The 23,000-nt window shown below is 43.9% G+C and overlaps 1 protein-coding gene across 2 annotated transcripts in view; it reads left to right on the forward strand.

Annotated features, from left to right (window-relative positions):
* The window catches only part of CDH13 (cadherin 13), a 981,031-nt gene that overhangs the window by 8,353 nt on the left and 949,678 nt on the right, over window positions 1-23,000 (forward strand). Inside the window, exon 2 of one of the 2 annotated variants that reach the window (XM_043898157.1) lies at window positions 1,771-1,824. The exons of the other annotated variant lie outside the window; for it this stretch is intronic. Coding sequence (XP_043754092.1) covers window positions 1,771-1,824 — 54 coding nt within the window. The remainder of the gene's footprint in view (window positions 1-1,770; window positions 1,825-23,000) is intronic. 2 annotated transcript variants of the gene reach the window in all.

The raw sequence follows: 23,000 nt of genomic DNA on the forward strand, positions 1-23,000 counted from the left end.
CGTTTCTTGAACATTTAATCAGCAGCACTAGAAATATTTCCTACATGAAGCAAATAATGATCTACTACTTTCAGCAATCACATTGCGAATGCTAAGAGGCCTTCATTTCAGCATAGGATATAGCCTCGGCAATGCTTACGTTTCTTGGTGTAGTAGCAGAATCTTCAGCTGGGTGCCGGGCAGTGGTGTCCTGGTAAAAGTATAACAACTGCTGTCTCAAAAGAAAAGCAGCACGGGTACGTTATCCTCAGAAGGTGAGCGATGTACAGTCGTCCACGTGCTAAGTATTTACGGAAGCATTTGGGGAGTTCATAGGTAAACAAGATGGATAAGAACCCTGTTATTGTGGGTCTTGTGGTCTTCCGAGGGCTGCCAATAGGAAACAAGCAATAAATAGCTGAAATAGTACGAATTTGGTAATTATTACAACCGGAAGCAATGGGAGCTAAACTGGCACTGAGAGCGAACTACCCTCTCTCCTTTCCTCCCACCTTTCCTCCTTCCCTCCCATATTTTCTGCTCTCCCCATACTTTTTCATTTCTGGCAAGTGCCAAGAATTCTGCTAATTTGGGGATGCAGAGACGAGTGCTATTACACAGTCCTGGTCCTCAGTAGGGGAAGTTCTGGAGGTGAACCAGGGTCTCTGGTCTCCTGGGACCCAGAGGAGCTGGTGTCTTAGTTTAGGAGCGTCAGGGAGACTTCTGAAGCTTTGAGAATCCAATCTGAATTCTGACCCAGCCTTTTGCGTGCTGTGTGGCCTCTGATCAATTACCCTCTTCTCCCTCCTCTTCTTCTGTTTCCTCCTATGTCCAAACAAGAATGGAGAATACCAATACCTGCCTAGCAGGGTGCTGGTGAGCATTAAATAAATGTATGCTCATGGCTTCATCCCATAATTGCTAATGCTGGGAGCTTAAGGAATGCTGGTTGCTTTAACACATGGTGCTGCAAGGCACTTTATGGTTTGAAGGTACCGGGGGGCCTTGGTCTTGAGTATCTAACTAACTTACAGGGGAAAAATACTCATGTACTTAAAACTGTACAGACATTGAAAAATAAAAAATTAAGTTTGCTCCTCAGAGAAGGATTTGCCAGTTCTCATACTGTGGCTCCCCAAGGATCATTCCCCTGGGGATTTTATGCCTCATAAAATCATTTGATCTGGTGGGATCATATCTTCAAGATGTTTCTTCCCAGCAGCTGTTCCCAGGAGGCTTTATCAGGACAGTGTGTATGTGGGTATGCTTGTCAACACCATGAGCATATTATTTAAAATAAATCAAAATAACTGTAATAAACTTGCTGTATAACTTACTGCTAAGTACCATTACATACATTACCTCAAATTCTTATTGCAACCCTTAGGGGCAAGTATTCTTGTCTTCATTGTATATATGATGAAAAGAAGTTCAGAGTGGTTGAGTCATCTGCCTAAGGCTACACAGCCACTAAGAACTGGGACCAGGGGTTGAACGCATGCTTTTCTGATTTCTGTGCATGTCCATTTTCCTCCATATTTCCCTAATGTACAAAAACTTGCTCCCTTGTCCCCTCAAATGATGTAAGAATTCTCTTCTTTCACTCTTTTGTTCTCTGACTCTCCTAGAGTCGAAACAGCTGCCTGCAGCCACCTCATTTTTGAACTCCCGATCTCTAAAAGGAGGCCTGGGACCCAGACCTTCTCTCTGGATTACCAGTTACAACCTTCAGAACTGGTTTAGCTCAGGGTTATCTGTATTCTTTATCGCTGAGTCCTTGCTTTTGATCAGGGACAAACAACTCACCCACACCTTAAGCTTCCCCCAACAAGAACAGCCATCCGAGTGAGGATCGCCACACAGATGCCAGGACCCAGCCTAGGTGTGGCTTCTCTGCAGGTAATTCCACTGTGCAGGTTAATTCTCTGGCAGTTTCCTGCCTGCCCCTGAGCCCTGAGGCTGGACGGCATCCCTCTCAGGGAGTGCCGAGGACTTCACTGTCCAAACCAGTGCCTCCTGAGTGCCACTGTCTGCAACACTGTTTTCTCAGTCTATAGGCAAATGAGAAATATGCAGCCTGTAGCTATATGCAGACACTCAGATCTATAGAGTTGCAATTGGACTGAATCTAAACTGAAGTTTGTGCCTAGCTCAGTTGCTCAGTCATGTCTGACTCTTTGTGACCCCATGGACTGTAGCCTGCCAGGCTCTTCTATCTATGGGATTTTCCAGGCAAGAATACTGGAGTGGGTTGCCATTTCCTCCTCCAGGGGATCTTCCCGACCCAGGGACTGAACCCGTATCTCCTACATTGGCAGGCGGATTCTTTATCAGTGAGCTACCTGGGAATCCAAACTGAAGTTTAGTTGCATTTTATCAGATGAGTTTTCTTATTCCTCTTAATTCAGTATAAGGGCCTTTACCTAGGGTAGCCACTAACTCGTTGAACATCTGTTGAGTCCCTGTTATGTGGCTGGCACCGCTTCACGTCCTGGAGGTAGAGTAGGGGGCATTCACAGAGCCCCTCTGCCAGGTACACACACTCCCCCTCTGTCCCAGTCCTCGCCACCCACACAACGGTCGTACCTTTCTGCCTCTCTCAGGATGTTTATATCTGCCTCAGTCTAGACAGTTCACACTTGACTGAGTCATTCATTTAACAAATATTTACTGATCAGCAACTGTATCTGAAACATGGTGCTTGACACTGGGTAAGCAGCAGTGATTAAGAAAGACAAGATTGCCTGCCCTCGTGGAGTCTATGTTCTTGTGAGGGAGAAAGAGAATGAAAAGCAAATCTAAGTAAACATGATAATTTTGGAAAATGATAGTGCTATGAAAAAAAATTAAAATGGGCTAGGCAGTTGTTCTGAGCTCACCCACTACTCTCTCTTGGGATGAAAAGTTCATTATTCTGATGCTACGACCTTTCTACTTTTTCAGGTTAAAACGCCCTATGATTTGTGGAATGAAGTTGGTTGATACATAGAGGGCATTTTTGTCCTCAGTGGCAAGGTGCTGTTGGCAAAACTTTGTCCAGTCTCTATTTTTAGCTCTTCTTGAAATTTTGCTTTTGGGAATCTAAAACTATGGCAACCAGTGATTTAAACCACAGGCAGGTAATCTCCTTCTATAAAGGGCTATCGAGTAAATATATGGTCTCTCTTGCAACTACTCAGCACTATCAATGCAGCATAAAAGCAATAACAGACAATATGTAAACTGATGGTCAGGCCTGTGTTCCAATAAAACTTTATTTACAAAAACAGGCAGAGCTGGGTTTGGCCCTCAGGCTGTAGGTTGCTGACCCATTGTCTAGTCTAAACCATTAGCCATCTCACCAGTTGGTCAAATTGGAACAGAGCAGAGCCCAGGGATAGAGACCAGACCTTTTTCTTTGTTCTCTCGTCTCCATGAGAAATGTAGTACTTCTTTAGGACCACATATCACTGTTGATTCTCCTCAACTTAGATCAAGGTAAAGATTTTGGAAGTCAACTATGGAAAGCAATTCTTAGACCAGCTCTAAAATATACAATATTTAAGCCTTTACAGTAATTATCTTGACTAATTCTTAAGGCTTTCTTATCACCCAAAGGTATATTGGTGCTAGACCCTATATCTTGGATTGAGTTTCCCCAAATAGTAATGGAGACACAGGCTTCGATGACGGGAGCTGATGTGAGAGAGAATTCCAGTTCATAGAAGTGAGAACTGTGAAACAAGAAAGAAGGGAAGCCAATTAAAAAGCGTATCTTTGAGCTGGTTATTGTCCTGGGCAACTGAGGCCCACTGCTGCTGAGGGCCCTTGGAAGAGCTGTGTAAAACTCACTTTAGAATGGTCCCTCTGCTGGATAGGAGTCTGTCTTTCATCGGTCAGGGGTGGCCCCTGGTGCCAAAATTCCTGTCTTGCCACTGAGCCTTTGTGACCCTGGGGGCAACCATGATTTTGGAAGAGTTCTTGAGCAGAAAGATGAAGAGGCGTGGCAGGTGCTTGGATGGGCAGTGTATGCCCTGGGTAGAACATGACTTTGTGAGGGATTCCAGTTGCCACTATTGTGAGTTACAGAAAACTTCCTTAGTAGAGTTAATGATAAAGGAAACAGTTGTGGTGGTTGTTTTTATCAACCCTCCAAATTCAGTTTAGTACCTACCTGCAAATATGCTCTTTCCCACTAGATGGTACCAGTATGCCAAAGCCCTGGAATGCTCCCTTAGGACCTCGTTTTTGGCGTGTAATATTTTCCCATTACTTTTGAATAATTAAGGAATAAGCAAGTTGAGAGTGGAGGAACAGACTATGGGTGTTTGGGAGACAGAAGATGGAAGAAAAGTAGAGGTTGTCTAAATAATTACCCTCATTCATTCATTCACCAACAGATCTTACTGACTACCTTCAAAGCACTCAGATGTCTTCTTGGCACTGGGAATACAGACGTGAACAGTGTACACACAGTTCCTGCCCCAGTGAGCTTCCATACTGGTTGGGGGAGGGACAGAAAGAAAGGAACAGGTAGATACACGGTGTGTGCCGGGTGGTGATGAGTGCTCTGGAGAATGACAAGGTGGGCAAAGGGTGGGGCAGGAGAAAGCACCGCCCTTCTCGTTTCTGCCTGTCCCGTATGCTGGTAGGTGAGAGATCCTTTCCACCTGGTTCCTAAACCCAGTTCTGCCACTCACCAACCCCTTACGAGTATGTTTATGTGGTTTATTTTCAAAATGATTCTGTGAATTTGTGGAGGGCAGAAGTGGTGCTTTGCAAATTGGCATTGACCAGCTGGAACCTACTGCAGCCTAACACCCGACTCCGCCTGGTACTTGTTGGCTGATTTCGTTTATCTGGAATCACTGTGAATTATTGTTGTCGACACACAATAGAGTCACATTTTACCCAAGGGTTAGATTACACAGTCAAGGTTTAAGGCAAACACAGAGTCTTCATTAACCTTGAGATCTCTTCAGTTGCCCATTAAATTGCAATGTGTTCGGTTTTGTGTATGCAACCCTTACTGTAATCAATATGTAACAATGTATAAATGCATGCAGGGATGTACAGTGTGTAGTGAGGGATATATGCATGATATAATTTTACAGAATTTAATTGCAGTATTTACATTGTTCTTTTTCCTTCTCTTTTTGGTGAAAGACCTGGATTTCTGTTAAACATGCATGTGATAAGACTTGGCATCCATTTAAACTGGTTTCCCAATCATATAGTCCCCACCAGGCTGTGTACTGGGGGAGGGCAAGAGCTCTGTTTTTTGTGCTCTGTTCATCTTTGGATTCCCACCACCAGTCACGCGCTTTGGGGCAGAGGAACAGCAGACTAGTCATATTTGTAGTCATGGCTGTAATGGAGGTTGACATCTCAGTAGTGCCTAATGTGAGCTGAGCCCTGTGTGAGTGTTTTAGATGTATTGGTTAGCACATTCAATCCTCCAATGACTCTGCGGTATATCTAGTATGATTTTAATTCCATTCTACAGATGGAGAAATTCCAGGGGAACTTGGTAAAGGTCACACAGCTTTTTAGCTCTGAGGCTGAGATTCAGACTTGGGCAGTCCTTGACACAAAATGCTACGTGTTATGTGACTCTATGAAATGGAAAGAACTGCCCAGAATAGGCAGATCCACATAAACTGAAAGTAGGTTAGTGGTTGCCTAGGGTCCGGGGGAGGATCCTAACACCATTATGGGGCAGTGCCTGGCAGGACACCTTGTAGGTTAAGAGCTCAGGCCTCGGGGGAAAGTGGAATTACAGTTTGAATCCCAGCTCTGCTGCTGCAGGGCTGTGTGGCCATGGACAAAGTTGCTTAAACCCTCTGTGCTTCAGCTGCCAGGTCTTTGAAATGAAGGCCGTGATATCTATCTGATACGACTGGGATGGGGATTCAGGACAACCCTGTAAAACCCTGGTCTAGCGAACCACGAGACCTTGGAAGTTGGTTCTTTGAAGAGGTAAATGGACAGGTGTTAGCATGGGTGTTAACCATTTGCCTGTAAGTGTCACAGTCTCAGCCCGAGTTCTCCCGGAAGCAGGTTCCGAGGGGAGAATTTGAACACAGTTAATTTCATGTGGGAGATGAGCCAGGGAGAACTGTAGCGGGGTGGGGAAGCAAAGCAAGGAAGCGAGGCAGTTATGTGACGTGCCTGTGGCTCAGACAGCTGCTCCTGCAGGTACACGGGGCCTCTGGGAGCCCGTGCGGGCCCCTCAGCGCTATCCCACCTGTGCCCAAATCTAGGTGGGCGTTGTTTTGGAACTGTCCCCGCTGGCATCGAGTTTGAGCACTATTGGACCGCTGGCTCCACTAGTGGACTCTTGTTCCAGAGAAAGCCCTTAGTAAAGAGCTGTAGGTTCTTGCAGTGGAAGTTGGGTCCATTAGTGAACAGCCAGAAGGGATATGGCCTTGTCAGTGGGAAGATGTCAGCATGTGCTGCATCAGTATCACAAGGCACAAAAACAGTAAAGCCCAGTAATCTACATCTGAGTCAGTAATCTACATCTGAGAAGTTAAAGAGGTTAAAAGCTAAATACTACAGAAAAAGATGTGCAGAAATACTTTTCAGCATATGTGTTGGCACAAATTGGAAATAATGACAATAACCAGCATTCATTGAGTATTTGCCATGTGCCTGGCTCTCCTAAGTGCTTGACAAATAAGCTAAATTTCTAGCAGATGGAAACTGGTTAACTGACTCAATGGAATATTACACAGGCACTAAAGGGGAAAGTTATGAAGACAGCAATGACATGAAAAATATCACCAAAGTGAAAAATGAATACTGAATAGAATGTGTGTGGAATAGGATTCTTACTAAGCAAAAAGTCTGTATATATGGAAAAGAGTTGTGAAATCTGAAAGGATATTTTTCAAAATGTAACTGTAGCTTTGTTCACGTGATGGGTTTCTGAGTGATTTCCTGCCCTCCCCCCTTTTCAGTTTATAAGTCTCCACTGATGTGTGTATATTACATTTATAACGAAAAACATAATAAACTTGAAAAGTGAAAGAAGAAAAAATGGAATAAATAGATACTAGAGAGTCAGTGGAGATTTTGAAGACGGGAGTAACGTAGTGAAAAATAATATTTCAGAAAAATTAATGTGGGGGTGGTGTGAAAGATGGATTGGGTCCAGAAAAACCCAAGGCAAGTCCAGCTTGTGAGCTAATGAAGGTCAAAAGAAGTGTGGAAGAGAAAGGACCAGATTTAGAGGCTTGCTGGTGAATGGACTGGTGGGGAAGAAAGAAAAAGCAAGCCAGAAATGATCTCAGGACTTAAAGGCTGATTGGGAGAAAGCTAGCAATGAGACAATTCGTATGTGTTGAGTACCTCTTTGAGCCAGGTTACCTTATATCTGCTGTCTCATTTAAACCTAACAACAATCCTGTAAACCATGTTTTAAATATTTGTTTTATAGGTGAGGTAATAGATGGTCAGAAAAGTAAATGACTTGTCCAAGTTTACAGAGAATGTGAACTCAGATAAGTGTTAAATGAACTGGGCAGATTTGGGCAGATAGATGAATGGCTGATGGACAAATGGATTGGTAACCATGTGAGGGGGAAGAAATACAGAGTATTACAATGTCAAAGTAGGAAAGAGGGAATTTCAAGGAGGAACTTGCAGACATCTTAGAAGGTAAAGAAGGAAGGGATGGGGAAAGTATTAGATTCTGCAGGAAGAAGGAATGGCCACTGCAGTCAAGAAAGAGGAAGTCAGCTTAGCTGCATTGGCAGGGGTGAGGACGCTGTAGGGGGGAACCTATGAAATGACTGGTCAGACTATGTACAAACTTAAAGACAGGCACAAGTCTAAGGAACCGATGAAACGTTAGAAAGGAGGCGGGATGTCAGAGAGCAAAGGGAAGGAGCGGGGAAGTGAAGGAGAGAGAGAAAAAGGAAAAGCACTTACTGGTTAAGAATGAGGGCACCAGGCTGCCTGGGCTTGACTCTCAGCTCCCACTGTCTTGGGCAAATCCTGTTCATGACTCTTTGTCCGAGTCTCCTCATTTGGTAAATGGGGAGGATAGTGATAGCTCCATCCCAGGGGCTTCTTAGGGGCTTCCCAGGTGGCGGTGGTGGTGAGGAATCTGCCTGCCAGTGCAAGTAGACACAAGAGATGAGGGTTCGATTCCTTGGTTTGGTAAGATCCCTTAGAGAAGGATATGGCAACCCGCTCCAGTATTCTTGCCTAGAAAATTCAACACAGCGCCTGGTACAGTGTATATTCAAAGTGGGCAGAGATCATGGTGTTTCTGTTTTTTCTGGCCGCAGCTCATGGCATGTGGGATTTTAATTCTCAGACGAGGGACTGAACCTGTGCTCTCTGCAGTGGACTTGCAGAGTCTTAATCACTGGACCACGAGGGAAGTTTAGGGATCTTGTGTCTTAATCATCACAATAAATGCCATCACTTAGGAAGCAGTCCCAGGCTACAGATCAAGAAACTGAAGCTTAGTCACTGAATGTGTCCTAAGAACATACACCTGGAAGCCCAGCCGCATGCTGCTGGGGACAGCAAGTGGTCAGCTCTCCCATCCTTCAGGAGAAAACATTTTGTCTAACACCCTATGCACAGCTTTATTAGATGGAGATTAACCTTCTGCAATTTGCAGGAAATGAGATGCATTAGGTTTCACTTTTTTTTTCTTTTTGACCAAAGAGTTAATAAACAGAGGCTGCTCATTAAAGCAAAGTTCAGAGGAGTTTGGAAGGCACTGGAGAATAGCTGAGGGAGCCAAGTAATGAAGCACTTGGAAGACTGGGAGGGGGTAGATGAAGATCCATCAGACCCCAGCAAGCATTGTGAACTCAGCGCCCTTTCTCCATTCTGGAAAGTTTTATGCTCTTATAATTGATGCTTGAAGAAGTCTGCACTCTGCAGACTCGGCATGAGGAATCCTAAAAGCCTTATTAACCCAGCCACTTAGCCTTCCTGAGTGTAACCCCTACCCTGGCTATTTCGGTTCAGGATTATCTGAGCCCCCAAATGTTCCGCCGGTGGGATGGAGTTCAACTCAGCGCTGCTCCCTGGTCACTCTGCTTCCAAATCTCCCTGTCTCTCTAGGGCTGGCTGCTGGCAAGCCTGCTCGCTCCTGCCCTTGGTGATCCGGGAACTTGCCAAGGAAGCATTCTCTCCGAGGCTGAGTCGCCAGAGAAATTGCACACCCGGGATTGATTTTGCACAGGGTAGAAATGAGTCTGTACATGGGGCAATAGAGGCACTGTCCCAGGCTCCAGTCTGCAGGAGAACCAGTTCAGGCTGGTTGGAGGTCCAGGGGTGCAGGGCGGCAAGCAGCTTAAGTCCAAAAGTTAAAAAAGTAAACAGATAAACAAGTGAAATTGAGGGGTGTGTTTTTCCAGGCTGGAATGGGCTTTCTCTTTCTGTGTTAAGAGGGCTTATCTGGTGCTGCAGGTCTCTACCTGGTGCATGGTTTTTTTGGGGGGGTCTGGGGGTGGAGTCGGAGACAGCACCCCTCATTAGGCACATCCCCTGCTGGCAGGTGGGGCCCCAGGGAGATGCGATTAGCTTGACGCAGTCTCCCCAAGGGCAGAACTTTAATTTGCTTCCGTGGTAAGGCTAAGAACCATCATCATCATTTGTGCTCTAACAATTATTATTTAATTAAATGACACCCTAGTGATTACTTCAGTTAAAAAGTATCATTTATGGAACATCATCTCTGTCTCAGGCACTCGACTAAGTGTTTACACACGGAATGTCTGGTTCAAGTCCCTGAATGCCGGAGTTCCTATGATTCTTCTCACCTTGTAGATGAGGAGTTCACCGTCTGTGGGGCTTGCTCACAGAGTGTCTTCCTTCATCTCTGCTCCACCCTCAGGACCCTGCAGGTGAGGCTTGCTGTAAGGAGCCTGAGCCCCAGAGACCTTTCTTCTTCAGCAAATAATTGGCAGAATCAGGACTCGGATCTGGTCCTCCTGACTCTTCATTGTTGCAGCTACGTTGGGAGGGAGAGGTGGTGTTTGTTCACTAAATGCCTTCTCTCCAGCCCAGAGGAAAGTTTCCCGTGCACTGTTTCAGTTCTCAGTCAGGAGGGTGTGGCTTTCCCACGTTACAGATGAGAAGACTGAGGCTCAGAGAGGGGAAGCCTTTGGAAGAAAGCCATTCTGCAAGTCATGGGGAGTAGAGCTGGGCTTGTGGCTTCCTGTTCTTGTTCCTCCCACCCCGCGGGTTTGCCCTGCTATCCGCAGCTCTCCACGCGGTGCCTCGGACAGCAGAAACTACAGCAGGTGATTTCCCAGCAGGTTCAGCGGCAGAGTGATTCTGGCCTTGGACCTTCGGAATTAGGATGGGTCATTGGTGTTGACAATTGAATAGGCTGCTGGCAATGTGATCCTGGCCTGAAGGGAAGAACGGACTTGACTGAGACTTTTGGCAGGACCAGCTCTGTTCAATCAGAACAAATTTGGGGGACACGACTGAGCGACTGAACTGAACTTTCGTCTTCCTGGAGGCTGTAAGTTCCGATTTGCACTTTGAAAGCAACTTGCTGGGCCAACCTTTTGTTGCTTCCTTCCTCTGCCGTGCACAGTCATCAAAGCACAATTCTCAGGACATGCTAACATTACAGCGTTTTCTAGGGAGACCATTGTGCCGAACCAGGCTCAGGTTCTGGGGAGGTTGGGGATACCTTGTAGAGTTGGATCTCCATTTCCCTGGGGTCTTGTGCTTTGGAAAAGCATTATTTGTTTGTCATTCCTGACTGTCACTGGTGACACCTCCAGGCTCTGAAAGGTTACAGGAAAATAACAGGCTTCTGGCAGTTTCCAGCAGGTTCCCTTTCTCACCTGGGCCAGGACTGTTCATGTGCTTTTCACTTGTGACAGGATGAGGAGGGCTTGGTTAAATAAGCATCGGCTGCTCTTTATTCAGCTACCTTTCTGATTAATGGCATCAGAAAGCCATTCATCTGGTGCGAAGATAGACAGGTGGTTGCCATCACTACACTGTGGGCTTTTGAAGTTTGCTCTATGATGTGATTACAGAACATACTTAGCTTGTGCACCAGGGGGTAAGGTTGACCTTTGATCCTACTCCTCATTTAAAAATCACAGATCTTAGAAAATGAACCAATCTAGGAAGATGCTAGAAGCTGCATTTGCTGCTGAGGTTGACTGTCAAACCAATTTAACTAGCCTGCTCTTCCTAGAATTCTGGTTTTTCTGATTAAAACAGATGACCTTTAAGCCTTTTTTTCCTCTGACAATCTCTAGAGGACATCTGGTCTTTTGTGAGTTTCGATGGGAACCCAGAATCGTGCCACTACTGTGGCTTCCAAATGAGGAATGTGCACAAAGCATCGATCGGAAGAAATCTGAGACCGTTATCCAAACTGAGAGTGCATGTTCTTTACCTTTCTCTCTCATGCATTCATTTAATTAATTCACTCATTCATTTATACAGAACTTATCATATGCCAGTTCTGTGATAGGAACAGTAGTAAGGAGGTAACAGAATAACAGTCCCTGACCACAGGATCTTATGATTCACGAGTTGAAACACTAAACAGTCAACATTGTCAAGACAGGATGATAGGACTTGGGACCATTCATCCACTTGGAAAATCATCCGGTTTTGGTAAGTATCACCAGACAGTTTTCCAACGTGGTTGTAAAGAAGGCAGGAGGGGGTTTCTGAGAACCTGATAGTGTTTTATTTTTTGACCCCAGTTGCATGACACCTTGTGGAAAATACTGAACTTATATACTGAGGCTTTGCACACTTCTTGTGCAAAGTAGTACCATGCATTTGTGTGCGAGCTCTGTCGCTGAGTCGTGTCTTACTCTTTGCAATCCCATGGACTGTAGACCATCAGGCTCCTCTGTCCATGGGATTTTTCAGGCAGGATTACTGAAGTGGGTTGCCATTTCCTTCTCCAGTGGATCTACCTGAACCAGGGATTGAACCCATGTCTCCCGCATTGCAGGCAGATTCTTTTTCACTGAGTCACGCAGGAAGCCCCCAAGTAGTACTGTGGTAGAATTTAAGTTAAAAAAATAAAGAAATAAATGATTATCAGCTTCAGGCCCTTTGGGAGCACAGAGCAATGGCTGTCCTTTACCTGGGGGAGGATAGTGAGATTGAAGAAGACTTTCTAGGGTAGATGACGGATATTTGAACTGGGCCAGGAAGAATCAGCAGGAAATAGGCAGTCAGAAAATGGGGTGGGATGTACTTGCCCAAAGCCCTGGGTCAGAAGGAAGGCATGGAGGGGAGGGAGCTGGCAGTCGGGGCTTGGGAGGGCTGTGAGTTGCTTGATGTGGCTGGAGCCCAGTAAGTGGGCCTGTAGACATAGGAGAGGTCAGCAGAGGGAGATTCTGGACTGTTTCACAGACGCAGTGTCCCGAAAACAGCAGGAGCCATGAGAGATTTGTAAGCAGCAGAGTGACAATGTCAAGCACCGCCTCTGTAACACTCAGCATGCTTGTGCCCGCATGGGGTTGTGAATGGGAGACGTTTAGGTGTCTTTTGCAGTAGTCCCAAAGAGGAAGGCTGAAGGCCCCATTTAAGGAACCGAGACAGGAGAGGAGCAGACAGATCAAAGATTCGGAGGTATCATACAATCTTCCTGAAACTTGTTGGTCATACATGAAACTTGTTGGTCAACTGCAAGGTGGTGGGGAGTGGTTGTTAGGGGGAGAGATGGGAAGAAATCAAGTTTCTCTTCCAACCCAGCCTCTGGTGAGAACCCCTCAGAGAGAAACACTTGGGCCTGAGCGCCGGTTTGTCTTATTACATAAACCACAAAGATCCTCATTAGCCATTCCAGAAACATCTGTGTATGCCGACAATATATCAAGGCAGTCAGGGAGGGCCTGAGGATATGAGATGGAAGGGCCCAACTCTTGCCCTCAGGAGCCAGCTGTATAGTGTGGGGAGGCTACAGGTCCTGTTCTCTCTGCCTCGAACTTCAGAAGGTGTGTCTGAGTTTTCATGGTGGTGTCAGTGTCTTCTTTGATTCAAGGTCAGTTCCCCAGCCCCTGCCGGCTCTGATATCGCATCCCCAAATCCCTGGCAGAAGGGATCATTCCTAGAAGCAGCTGTGAGCCAAGCATATAACATTGCATAAATGTTTGAAAACTTCTCCTACTTCTCAGAATGCAATTCTGACAGTGCTGAAGGCTGCCAATTAAATGAAGATTTAGATAAAGGCTGTGTGGGAGAGGGAACGCAATATTCTTAAACCTAATAATGGTTTCCTTCTGTCTTTTTGAAGCTCTTGAATAATCCTGATTGACTGGCTCTCTGCTTTGGGCATTCCCGTTTACTGGACAATTTAATAACATTTAAAATGTTTGACAACCTTTATTTGGGGGCAAACATCCCCAGGGGAGCAGGCTGTGGGTAAGGATGTGAATGCTGTATAGTTAAAAAGAGGAACCAGGATTTAAATAGTTTTGTTTTTTTTTCCATATGCAGAACAAGTCCCCTGCATGCTGGATGGCAGGGGGCACAGAAGGGGGTCAGAACAGGCTCTTAGATTATAACATGAACCGTGGGGAACATGTCAGGGCTGCCATGTAGCCTTGTGCTGAGTGCTCTCCTTGTAGTACCGCATCTGTTTGGACAGCTGAGTGGGCCCTAAGACTGTGCCCATTACACAGGTGAAGTAGCTAAGGCCTATGACTATGCAGCTAATAAGCCTTGGGGCTGGAGGTTCTCCACCTTGTGCTCTTTCTCTTGGCTCTGGGGTACTTGATGTGCTGCAGGAGGTGGAGAAATAATTCAGAAGGAAGTGCGAGACAATTTTCCTCCCTTTCCCACTGTCTCTGGGGACTCATCTGTTCACATATTCATTCACTCATTCATTGACCACATTTGTTGACTGCCTGGCCTGTGCCAGATACAGTTCTTAGTACCAAAAAAGCAACAATGGACATAGCCAAGTCCCTGCCTCTATAGGGCTTTGATTTTAGTGGGGAAGCAAACCAAAGAAAGTCCATTAGTCATAAGTGCTCTGCAAAACCAAGGCACAGTCAGGGATAAAGTAATGAGGATGCTCTTTTCCACAGGGGTGCAGGGTTGCAGGGAGGGAAAGGGGCTCCCCTCAAGAGGGCACATTTCAGCTGAGACCTGCCTGTCGTGGGGGAGAGAGCTGTGTGGGCCTGTGGGGGACAGCATATGCCAGGCAGAGCAGAGAACAAGTGTAAAATCCCCAAAGGAGGAACATGCCTGGTGTGCTCCAGAAATAGAGAGCTGACCACGGTGGCTGGACCGAGAAAGGGAGATGAGATCAGGAGACATATTGGGCCATGGGGAGAGTTTGGATGGTATTCTGAGAGTGATGGGAAACCATTGGCGGAGGGAGGGCAAAGCTGTGACATCATCTGTTACTATGTGCAGTAGAGGAAGCTGAAAGCAATTTAGAAGTCTGAAAAAGCTTACCTCCTCCATGATCTGTTTTCTTGTTTTGTTATTGTTGTTCAGTCGCTAAGTCCTGTCTGACTGTTAGCAACCCCATGGACTGCAGCACGCCAGGCTTCACTGTCCTTCACTATCTCCTGGAGTTTGCTCATATTATGTCCATTGAGTCGGTGATACTGTCTAACCATCTCATCCTCGGCCACCCTCTTCTCCTCTTGCCTTCAGTCTTTCGCAGCATCAAGACCTTTTGCAATGAGTTGGTTCTTCACATCAGGTGGCCAAAGTCTTGTTACATATGATAATTTTATATGTATAAAATCTCTTTCTGAATTCCTTCTCCAATTTTAATTAAGTCCTTCTGACAGCCCATGAAATAGACATTGCCATTGTTAGTATTCACAGTATTTACAGTGGGGAAACCAAGGCCCAGGGCAGGCACAGTCACCCATATGGGAAGCAGTGGAAACGGGATGCCTTAGGGTTAACAGCCCACTCCTCGAGTGCCGTTAAGTTCCCCTAGCATTGAGTGGGCACCTGAAATGTGGCAGGGTCTGTACGAGGTTCTGGGATGCCTGGACACCCTGCCTTGCCTCCAGGAGAGGCAGGATTAAGCAGAGAGGTAGCATGCAGAACGGCAAGTGTTGGGCCGGTGGGGTGCTCTGATTTTTATTTGGGAGTACAGAGAGCATCTTGGCCCGGTAGGGGTCAGGAAGCCAAAGGTGATGTCTGACCTGGGAGTGGGTACCTCATGGGAGACGGTCAAACAAAGCTGGGAAAATGGGGCTGGGGAGGGGGATTCCAAGCAGAGAGGTTCAAAGGCACAGGGTGGAGAGTGAATGGCAGCTGGCCTAGCACGACCAAGAGAGGTAGGGGTGCATCTGGTCGCATTTGGGCAGGAGGCTGAATGGAGACAGGTTTACACTTGGCTACATCTGTTTTTCAGTTTTTAAGTTTTTTTTTTTTTTTTTTAGTTTTATTTATTATTGAAGTATAGTTGATTTACACTGATGTATTTCTTTTTGGTATATAGCAAAGTGATTCAGTCATGTATTTATATATTCTTTATATATTCTTTTTCATATTCTTTTCCATTATACATTATCACAGGGTATTGAATATAGTCCCCTGTGCTATACGTTAGGACCTTGTTCATTTGTTTTACATAAATAGTAGTTCAGTTCAGTTCAGTTGCTCAGTCGTGTCCGACTCTTTGCGATAGTATGTATCCGTTAATCTTAAACTCCTAATTTATCTCTTCCCCACTCCCCTTTCCCTTTTGGTAACTGTAAGTTTGTTTTCTATGTAAATAAAGTTTATTTTAAAGAGCCGTTTTAGAGTCACAGCAAACTTGAGAGGAAGGTAGAGAGGCTTTGTGTGTATTCCTTGCCTCCATGTACACACAGCCTGCCCCACTGCTCAATTCCCACTGCAGACTGATGCATTTGTTATCATTGATGGACCCAAATAGGTACATCATTATCACTCAAAGTTCACAGTTTACTTCAGGTTCACTCTTGGTATTGTATGTTATACAGGTTTGACAAATATATAATCATATATATCTGTTATTTTAGTATCCTATGGAATGTTTCACTTCCCTAAAAATCCTCTGTGCTTTGCCTTTTTATCCCGCCTTCCTTCCTATCCCTGACAACCACTGATCCTTTAACCATCTCCACAGTTTTGCCTTTTCCAGAATGTCATATAATTAGAGTCATACATTTACAGATTGGCCTTTTTCACTTGGTAATGTGTGTTTACATTTCTGCCATGTCTTTTCATGGCTTAATAGCTCATTTCTTTTTATTGTTGGATAATACTCCATTGTCTAGATGTACTACAACTTACTTAACCATTCACCTACTAAAGGACATTTTGCTTGCCTCCAAAGTTTGGCAATTATGAATTAAGCTCTTATGTGTGTGTAGGGGGAGGGGTTTGCATGGGCATAAGTTTTACAGTTCTTTAGGGAAATAACATGGAGTGCCATTGCTGGATCATGTGATTTGTTTAATTTTGTAAGAAATTGCCAAATTGTCTTCCAAACTGGCAATGAGAGTTCCTGTTACTCCATATCTTCATCAGCATTTGATGTTGTTAGTGGTTTGAATGTTGCCCATTCTAATAGATGTGCAGTGGTATTTCAATGTTGTTTTAGTTTGCATTTTCCTAATGACATGTAATGTTGAGTATCTCTTCATGTGCTTATTTGCCATCTGTATATCTTCTTTGGTGAAGTGTTATTAATATCTTTGGCCCATTTCTTAATTGCATTGTTTAATTTCTTATTATTGAATTTTCAAAAGGTATTTGCATATTTTGGATAATAGTCCTTTATGAAGTATCTTTTGTAAGTATTTTCTCCCAGTCTGCTGATTACTTTCTCATTCTCTTGACAGTATCTTTTGCAGAACAGAATTAATGTTAATGAAGCCTAGTTTATCAACTCTTTCTTGGAGTATACCTTTGGTGTTATTTTTTTTTTTTTTTTTTACCTTTAGTGTTATGTCTAAGTCATTTCCATACCCAAGGCCATCTGCTTTTCTTCTATGTTATCTTCTAGAAGTTTTATAGATTTGTGTTTTTCATTTAGGTCTCTGATTCATTTTTGAGTTAGTTTTGGTGAAGAATGTAAGATATGTATCTAGATTTGATATTTTGTGTGTAGGTATCCAGTTGTTTCAGCTGGATAGTCTTTGATGAAAAGATTGTCTTCTCTCCATTGCTTTCTTTTGTGTTTATTGATATGATCATGTGATTTAGTTTCTCAACCTGTTTGTATGAATGGGTTACATTCATTGACTTTTGCATATTAATCCAACTTGTATACGTGGGATAAATCCTATCTTGGTTGCTTTTTAATACACTTACTTCTTTCTCACCTCTCAAGAGAGAGTATAGCTCAGTGATTAAGAGTGGGTAGGCTGCCTAAGTTTAAATTAGACCTCTATTGCATATTAGGTGATTGAACTCAGGCAAGTTATCTAACCTCTTTGTGTCTCAGTTTCTACATTTATCAAGTAATAATAAGTGATCCCAAAGGGTGATTGTGAGGATTAAATTATACATAAACAGTTTAGGACTTCACCCAGTACATGGTGGATGAAATGATGGTTTGCCATGATTATCTGTCTTCATTTGAATGTATGCCCAGTGTGTTTGTTTCTCTTCATATTCACAATGACTAGTATTAAATAGATGCTTAACAAAAGAAAGTTCTATGGAAAAAATTATATTTTTCCTTTAGTGTATGTATATATGGTGAGGATTCTGTAATTCTATTTTGATTGTATCCTTCATATTCAGACTAATTAGTTCCAAAGAAGGGTCTCCAGGGAGTGAGTTTTCTTAGACTGCTCTGATCATAGCTCCCAAAGCATTCTCTATTGTCTTGTGTTGCATCTGACCTCCTCCTGGCCATCATCTCTTGTTAGTTAATAGCAGCTGCAAATGGGAGCTTGACACTGAGGTGTGATAAGTAATATTTCAGTTCAGTTCAGTCGCTCAGCCGTGTCTGACTCTTTGTGACCCCATAGACTGCAGTACGCCAGGCTTTCCTGTCCATCACCAACTCCTAGAATTTACTCAAACTCATGTCCATTGAGTCGGTAATGCCATCGAACCATCTCATCCTCTGTCGTCCCCTTCTCCTCCTGTCTTCAATCTTTCTCAGCATCAGTTTCTTTTCAAATGAGTCAGTTCTTCATATCAGGTGGCCAAAGTATTGGGGTTTCAGCTTCAGCATCAGTCCTTCCAATGAATATTCAGGACTGATTTCTTTTAGGATTGACTGGTTGGATCTCCTTGCAGTCCAAGGGACTCTCAAGAGTCTTCTCCAACACCACAGTTCAAAAGCATCAATTCTTCGGTGCCCAGCTTTCTTTACAGTCCAACTCTCACATTCATACATGACTACTGGAAAAACATTAGCTTTGACTAGATGGGCCTTTGTTGTCAAAGTAATGTCTCTGCTCTTTAATATGCTGTCTAGTTTGGTCATAACTTTTCTTCCAAGGAGCAACTGTCTTTTAATTTCATGGCTGCAGTCACCATCTGCAGTGATTTTGGAGCCTCCAAAATAAAGTCTGTCACTGTTTCCATTATTTCCCCATGTATTTGCCATGAAGTGATGGGACCAGATGCCATGAGTTTAGTTTTTTGAGTGTTGAATTTTAAGCCAACTTTTTCACTCTCCTCTTTCACTTTCGTCAAGAGTCTCTTTAGTTCTTCGCTTTCCGCCATAAGGGTGGTGTCATCTGCATATGTGATGTTATTGATATTTCTCCTGGCAATCTTGATTCCAGCTTGTGTTTCATCCAGCCCAGTGGTTCTCATGATGTACTCTGCATATAAGTTAAATAAGCAGGGTGACAATATACAGTCTTGACGTATTCCTTTCCCTATTTGATAATAAGTAATATTACCCCCATTTTATAAAAAAATGATGCCAGAAGAAAAAACCATATATAGATGCTAACAGTTACTAAGGGTTGATAAAACTCCATCACTTTTTTTTTCAGCATCTAGATGGTGTAACTTCTCCATATGACCCTGGTCTTCGTACTCCTTTCTTACTTTTTAAAAAACTTGAATCAGAATGCTCACTATCAACCTTGTAGAAATTACCCCAAAGGTAGAAACACATAATTTTTAAACAAGTATAAATAAACATTAGTCATAACAATGGAAAGATGGCCTTGGCATTGGCAGGAGGGTGGCAGAAGCAAGGCCATGGCAGAGCAGTGCACTAGCAGAGTTTATGTGTTATCTGTGTGTGTTTCTGCAAAGTTATTAACAAGGGCATCATGTAGCACACTCCCAAGTGGAAGTTGATACAAAAAAGCAATGTAAAAACAAGTTACATGAAAGGAAAGTGTGTAATACTAACTGTGGTAAACATATAAAAACCATTTGCATGAATGCAAACTTCTCTATGGGAATTTTCTTAAAAAAAAAAAAAATGCTCCCAAAGAAATAAAACAGCCTGCTCTCAAGAGCACACCATAGATCAGGTAGTGTGTGAGGCCCTGGGAATATAACAATGAGTAAAATGGACTTGCAGACTCATGAAAATGGCATGACAAAAGCCTGCAAAAACCTGAATGTGTAACATTAGGGCAGGGTTAGCACTGTCATCATTTTGGGCATGAGGATTTTTTACGGTAGAGCCTGTTCTGTGCATTGTAGGATGTCTCAAAACATCCCTGGCCTTGACCCACTTAATGCCAGTTGGATCTCCCAACCTGTGGCGACCAGAAGTGTCTCCAGACGTAGTTAAGTGTCTTCCAGTCACGGGGCGGGTGCAAAGTTGCTCCTCAGTGAGAACCATTGCTTTAGGAGAATACGTAAGAAGTTATGAAACATTCATTCAATAATTAAAAAAAAAAACCTGTAACTGGGAGGCTTATATGGCAGCATTTGAAAAAGTTATGTTAAGTTTGAAAAGCAGAAAGTAAGACTGCATTTGTCTGACAGATTGCAACCAGCTTGCCTGAGGTTCTGGGTTCAGAAGAAGCCACGGAGAGAAGGGAGGAGAGCAAAATCGAGTCCTAGAAATCATAGGAGCCAGGGAACCTCAATGAATTGACTGTACCGGCTTTTCTAGAGCGAGGAGCCCAAGGAGAAACAGGAGTCTGGCAGACACAACTACAACAACCAAATGTGGGGCCATGGAAACTGGGTGTCAAAAGCGAGTCAAGTCAAGGCAGATGAACATGGTATATCAGGGGTGATATTTTAAATATTTAACAATCAAATATGGCACGAGAAGAACCGCCAATAATAATGATCATCTGCTGAAAATACCCAATGTGGACTTTACCATGCCTGCAAAGGCCAGGGGAAATCCACAAAGTAGAAACAGTTGGCCAGAGTGAGTCAATCCAGCTGTGGTCCCAAGGGACACAGGGATTAATCTTAGAGCTAAACCTGGCAAACAGAAGTGGTCAGAGGCCAGGGAGAAGCAGAAGAAATAAGAGGGCCTAGGGCCCAGAAGAAAATCTGCTGGAGGGCTGAGTTATATTTAAGCCCTTTGCTGCATACCTGGAACCAAAATCACCAGAGCAGTTTCAGACATAAATTATGTATACACATGAACAAAGACAGAAAGGGAGCACAGTAAAATGAAAACAGTTTGATTTGTAGGGCTTTCAGCATCGTGGGTGATTTTTTTCCCTTGCTTTATTTAGAGGTCTGTTGATGCTGCTACAATTTTGTTCCAGCTATAAAAGAAAAATATATGTGGATGTGAACAAAGATGAGAAGAGCCTTTGGAAGGATATAACTGGTTAGAATTTAATATTCATTAGGTTAAAAAATTATGTTAAGTTCATTGATGAAGTCATAAAAACAAACCAAACACCCACCATCTTCTTCCTTCCCAGGAACATGACAGTGGTCCCTTCAAAGCAGTCCTGGAGGCAGGGGCTGAGTGTGTGATGACTGCCCAGGGGCCGGTGTGGTGTTTCATGCTGGAGGGATACAGCTGTCTGTTTCCTTTGCCTCCTCTCTTCCCACTCCAACATCAGCTCATTGTTCATGCTGACCCAGTGAGGCTGGCATCAAGGTCTCCCTCCACATGTTGTAGTGAGAGATAGTCCCGAGGACACACACTTCATCCACTGCAACAGATTAGCTCTGGTCACAGCCTAATTACATGAGCTGCAGCCAAACGCCTTATTTATGCTTTTCTGGGGATGGGCAGGAACAGATAGGAATGGGTAATTGAGGAACATTAAGAAACAAACTAAAATATTGCTTGGTGGGCTTTAGTATGAGCACTATTAATGATGCCATATTGTAAACACCGAGTGAAGAAGCTGCTGCCAGCTCAATCATGCCAGGCAGCCAGAAGACTCTTCTTCCCAAGTGGGAGATTAGCACCGGTACCTCCCTGGTGAAAGCCTAGCTATCAGCAGTAGCACCTTGTAGAAGGTCCAGCCTGTTTGGTTGCTTCAGGGCAACCGTGCACCTCCACACAGGAGGCTGATGCATATAGGAGGCTCTGTGCCTCAAGGCTCGTTAGCAGCAAATATTCGGGCACATCTGCCTTTTATTCCATCAAATGAATGCAGTTTATAGGAAACCGGCTTTTCATTAATAGAGAACACACAGTATTGGGGGAAACCTCAATTATGGAATAATGAACTCAGATATTCACACACACACACACACAGATATGCATCCCATCAGAATATCTAATGGAGATAATTTAGGAAAAACTAATGTATGCCCTTCAATTAGGGGACTCATTAAATCTGCACTGTCCAGTAGAGTAGCTGCTAGCCACATGTGACTACTTCTAAATTCTAATTAATCAAATTACAGAAAGTGAGAAATGAATGGTTCAGTCCCTCTGCCTCATGAGGCACATTTCAGGTACTCAACAGCCTCGTGTGACCAGTGGCTGCCAGGTTATACAGTCCAGATACAGGATATCATCACAGAAACCTGCTGGGTAGTGCTGGGTTAGATAAATGGTGGTGTATCCTGATAATTGATTACTCTGCCTGTTCTCAGAAGAACGAGGTTGATAGAGACATTCTGACGTGAAAAGGCCTGTGTTGTGCATTGCATATAAACAAATTACAAAATTTTATATTAATTTTAACTAAAAAAGGTATGTGCACACATACTTTTTTGTGTTAATGTAGGTAAAAGAGTGTAAGGATACTCACTAAATTGTAAGTAGTAATTGTCTTGAGATGGAAAGCATAGAGCTTTGCTTTTTATTTTTACCACTGATGTATTATCTGAATATATTTCAAAGAGAATACATTACTTTTGTACTTAAAAAGAGATTAATTTGAGGATAACCTGTGAAGACAATTTAAAAACATGAATAGAGAGATTTATCTCCGGGATGTTAGTTGGTTAAAGCCTGGTTAATGAGGCCACCTGAGTGGGGTCGACCAGATGGCTTGTTAGGTAGGGGCATCATGGAAGGAGAAAGGGACTGATCCAGTGCAAATCCATCCCTGTTGTTCTTGAGACACACCTCCAGGCATGCCCTCCTCATCTCAAATGTTCTGTTCTGGGAGGGAGACAAATGCACTTTATAATCAATTCTGAGGACCTTTTACTATTAATCTTTGGGTGAGTCGCTAGAAGCCTCTGCTCTAGGATGACAGAAGTACACTGGGCTTAAATGTCAGATAGCACCTGGGAAGCATATTCAACCACAGACGCAAGCTGGTCAGGGAGGGCTTCTCTGCTATTTAGGAGAGGAACAAAAAGATATCTTCCAGGCTGGTGTAAAAGTACTAAAATTGTGTGCGTGTGTGCATGTGTGGGTGGGTGTGAGGTGCCCTTATTCTTCCTGTTCTAGGACATGTATTTCTCTGCCAGCTCATGTACTTTGTGAATAAAGCATGGGCTTGGAGAGGAAATACTCTCTGCTTTCTTTCAGAAACTCTCTTCTGTGATCCAGCATCCTAGATGTTCTCCTGTGGGTTATGAGTCACTTGAACTCTTCTGGATGCTCTTCTGCTCCTGTAACTGCAGGTCACTGGACAGAGTCCCTTGACCTTTGAAATTCAGTCTCCTTGTGGGGAATCTAGAGTATCACTAGCTCGTACCTTGTGGGGTGGTTGCTCAAAGTGGAAGGGAGAAGTAAGGGAGTGCTTGGCCTCAGT

Source organism: Cervus elaphus, chromosome 4 (assembly GCF_910594005.1).
Source record: "Cervus elaphus chromosome 4, mCerEla1.1, whole genome shotgun sequence".
In the NCBI taxonomy this organism is placed as follows: domain Eukaryota; kingdom Metazoa; phylum Chordata; class Mammalia; order Artiodactyla; family Cervidae; genus Cervus; species Cervus elaphus.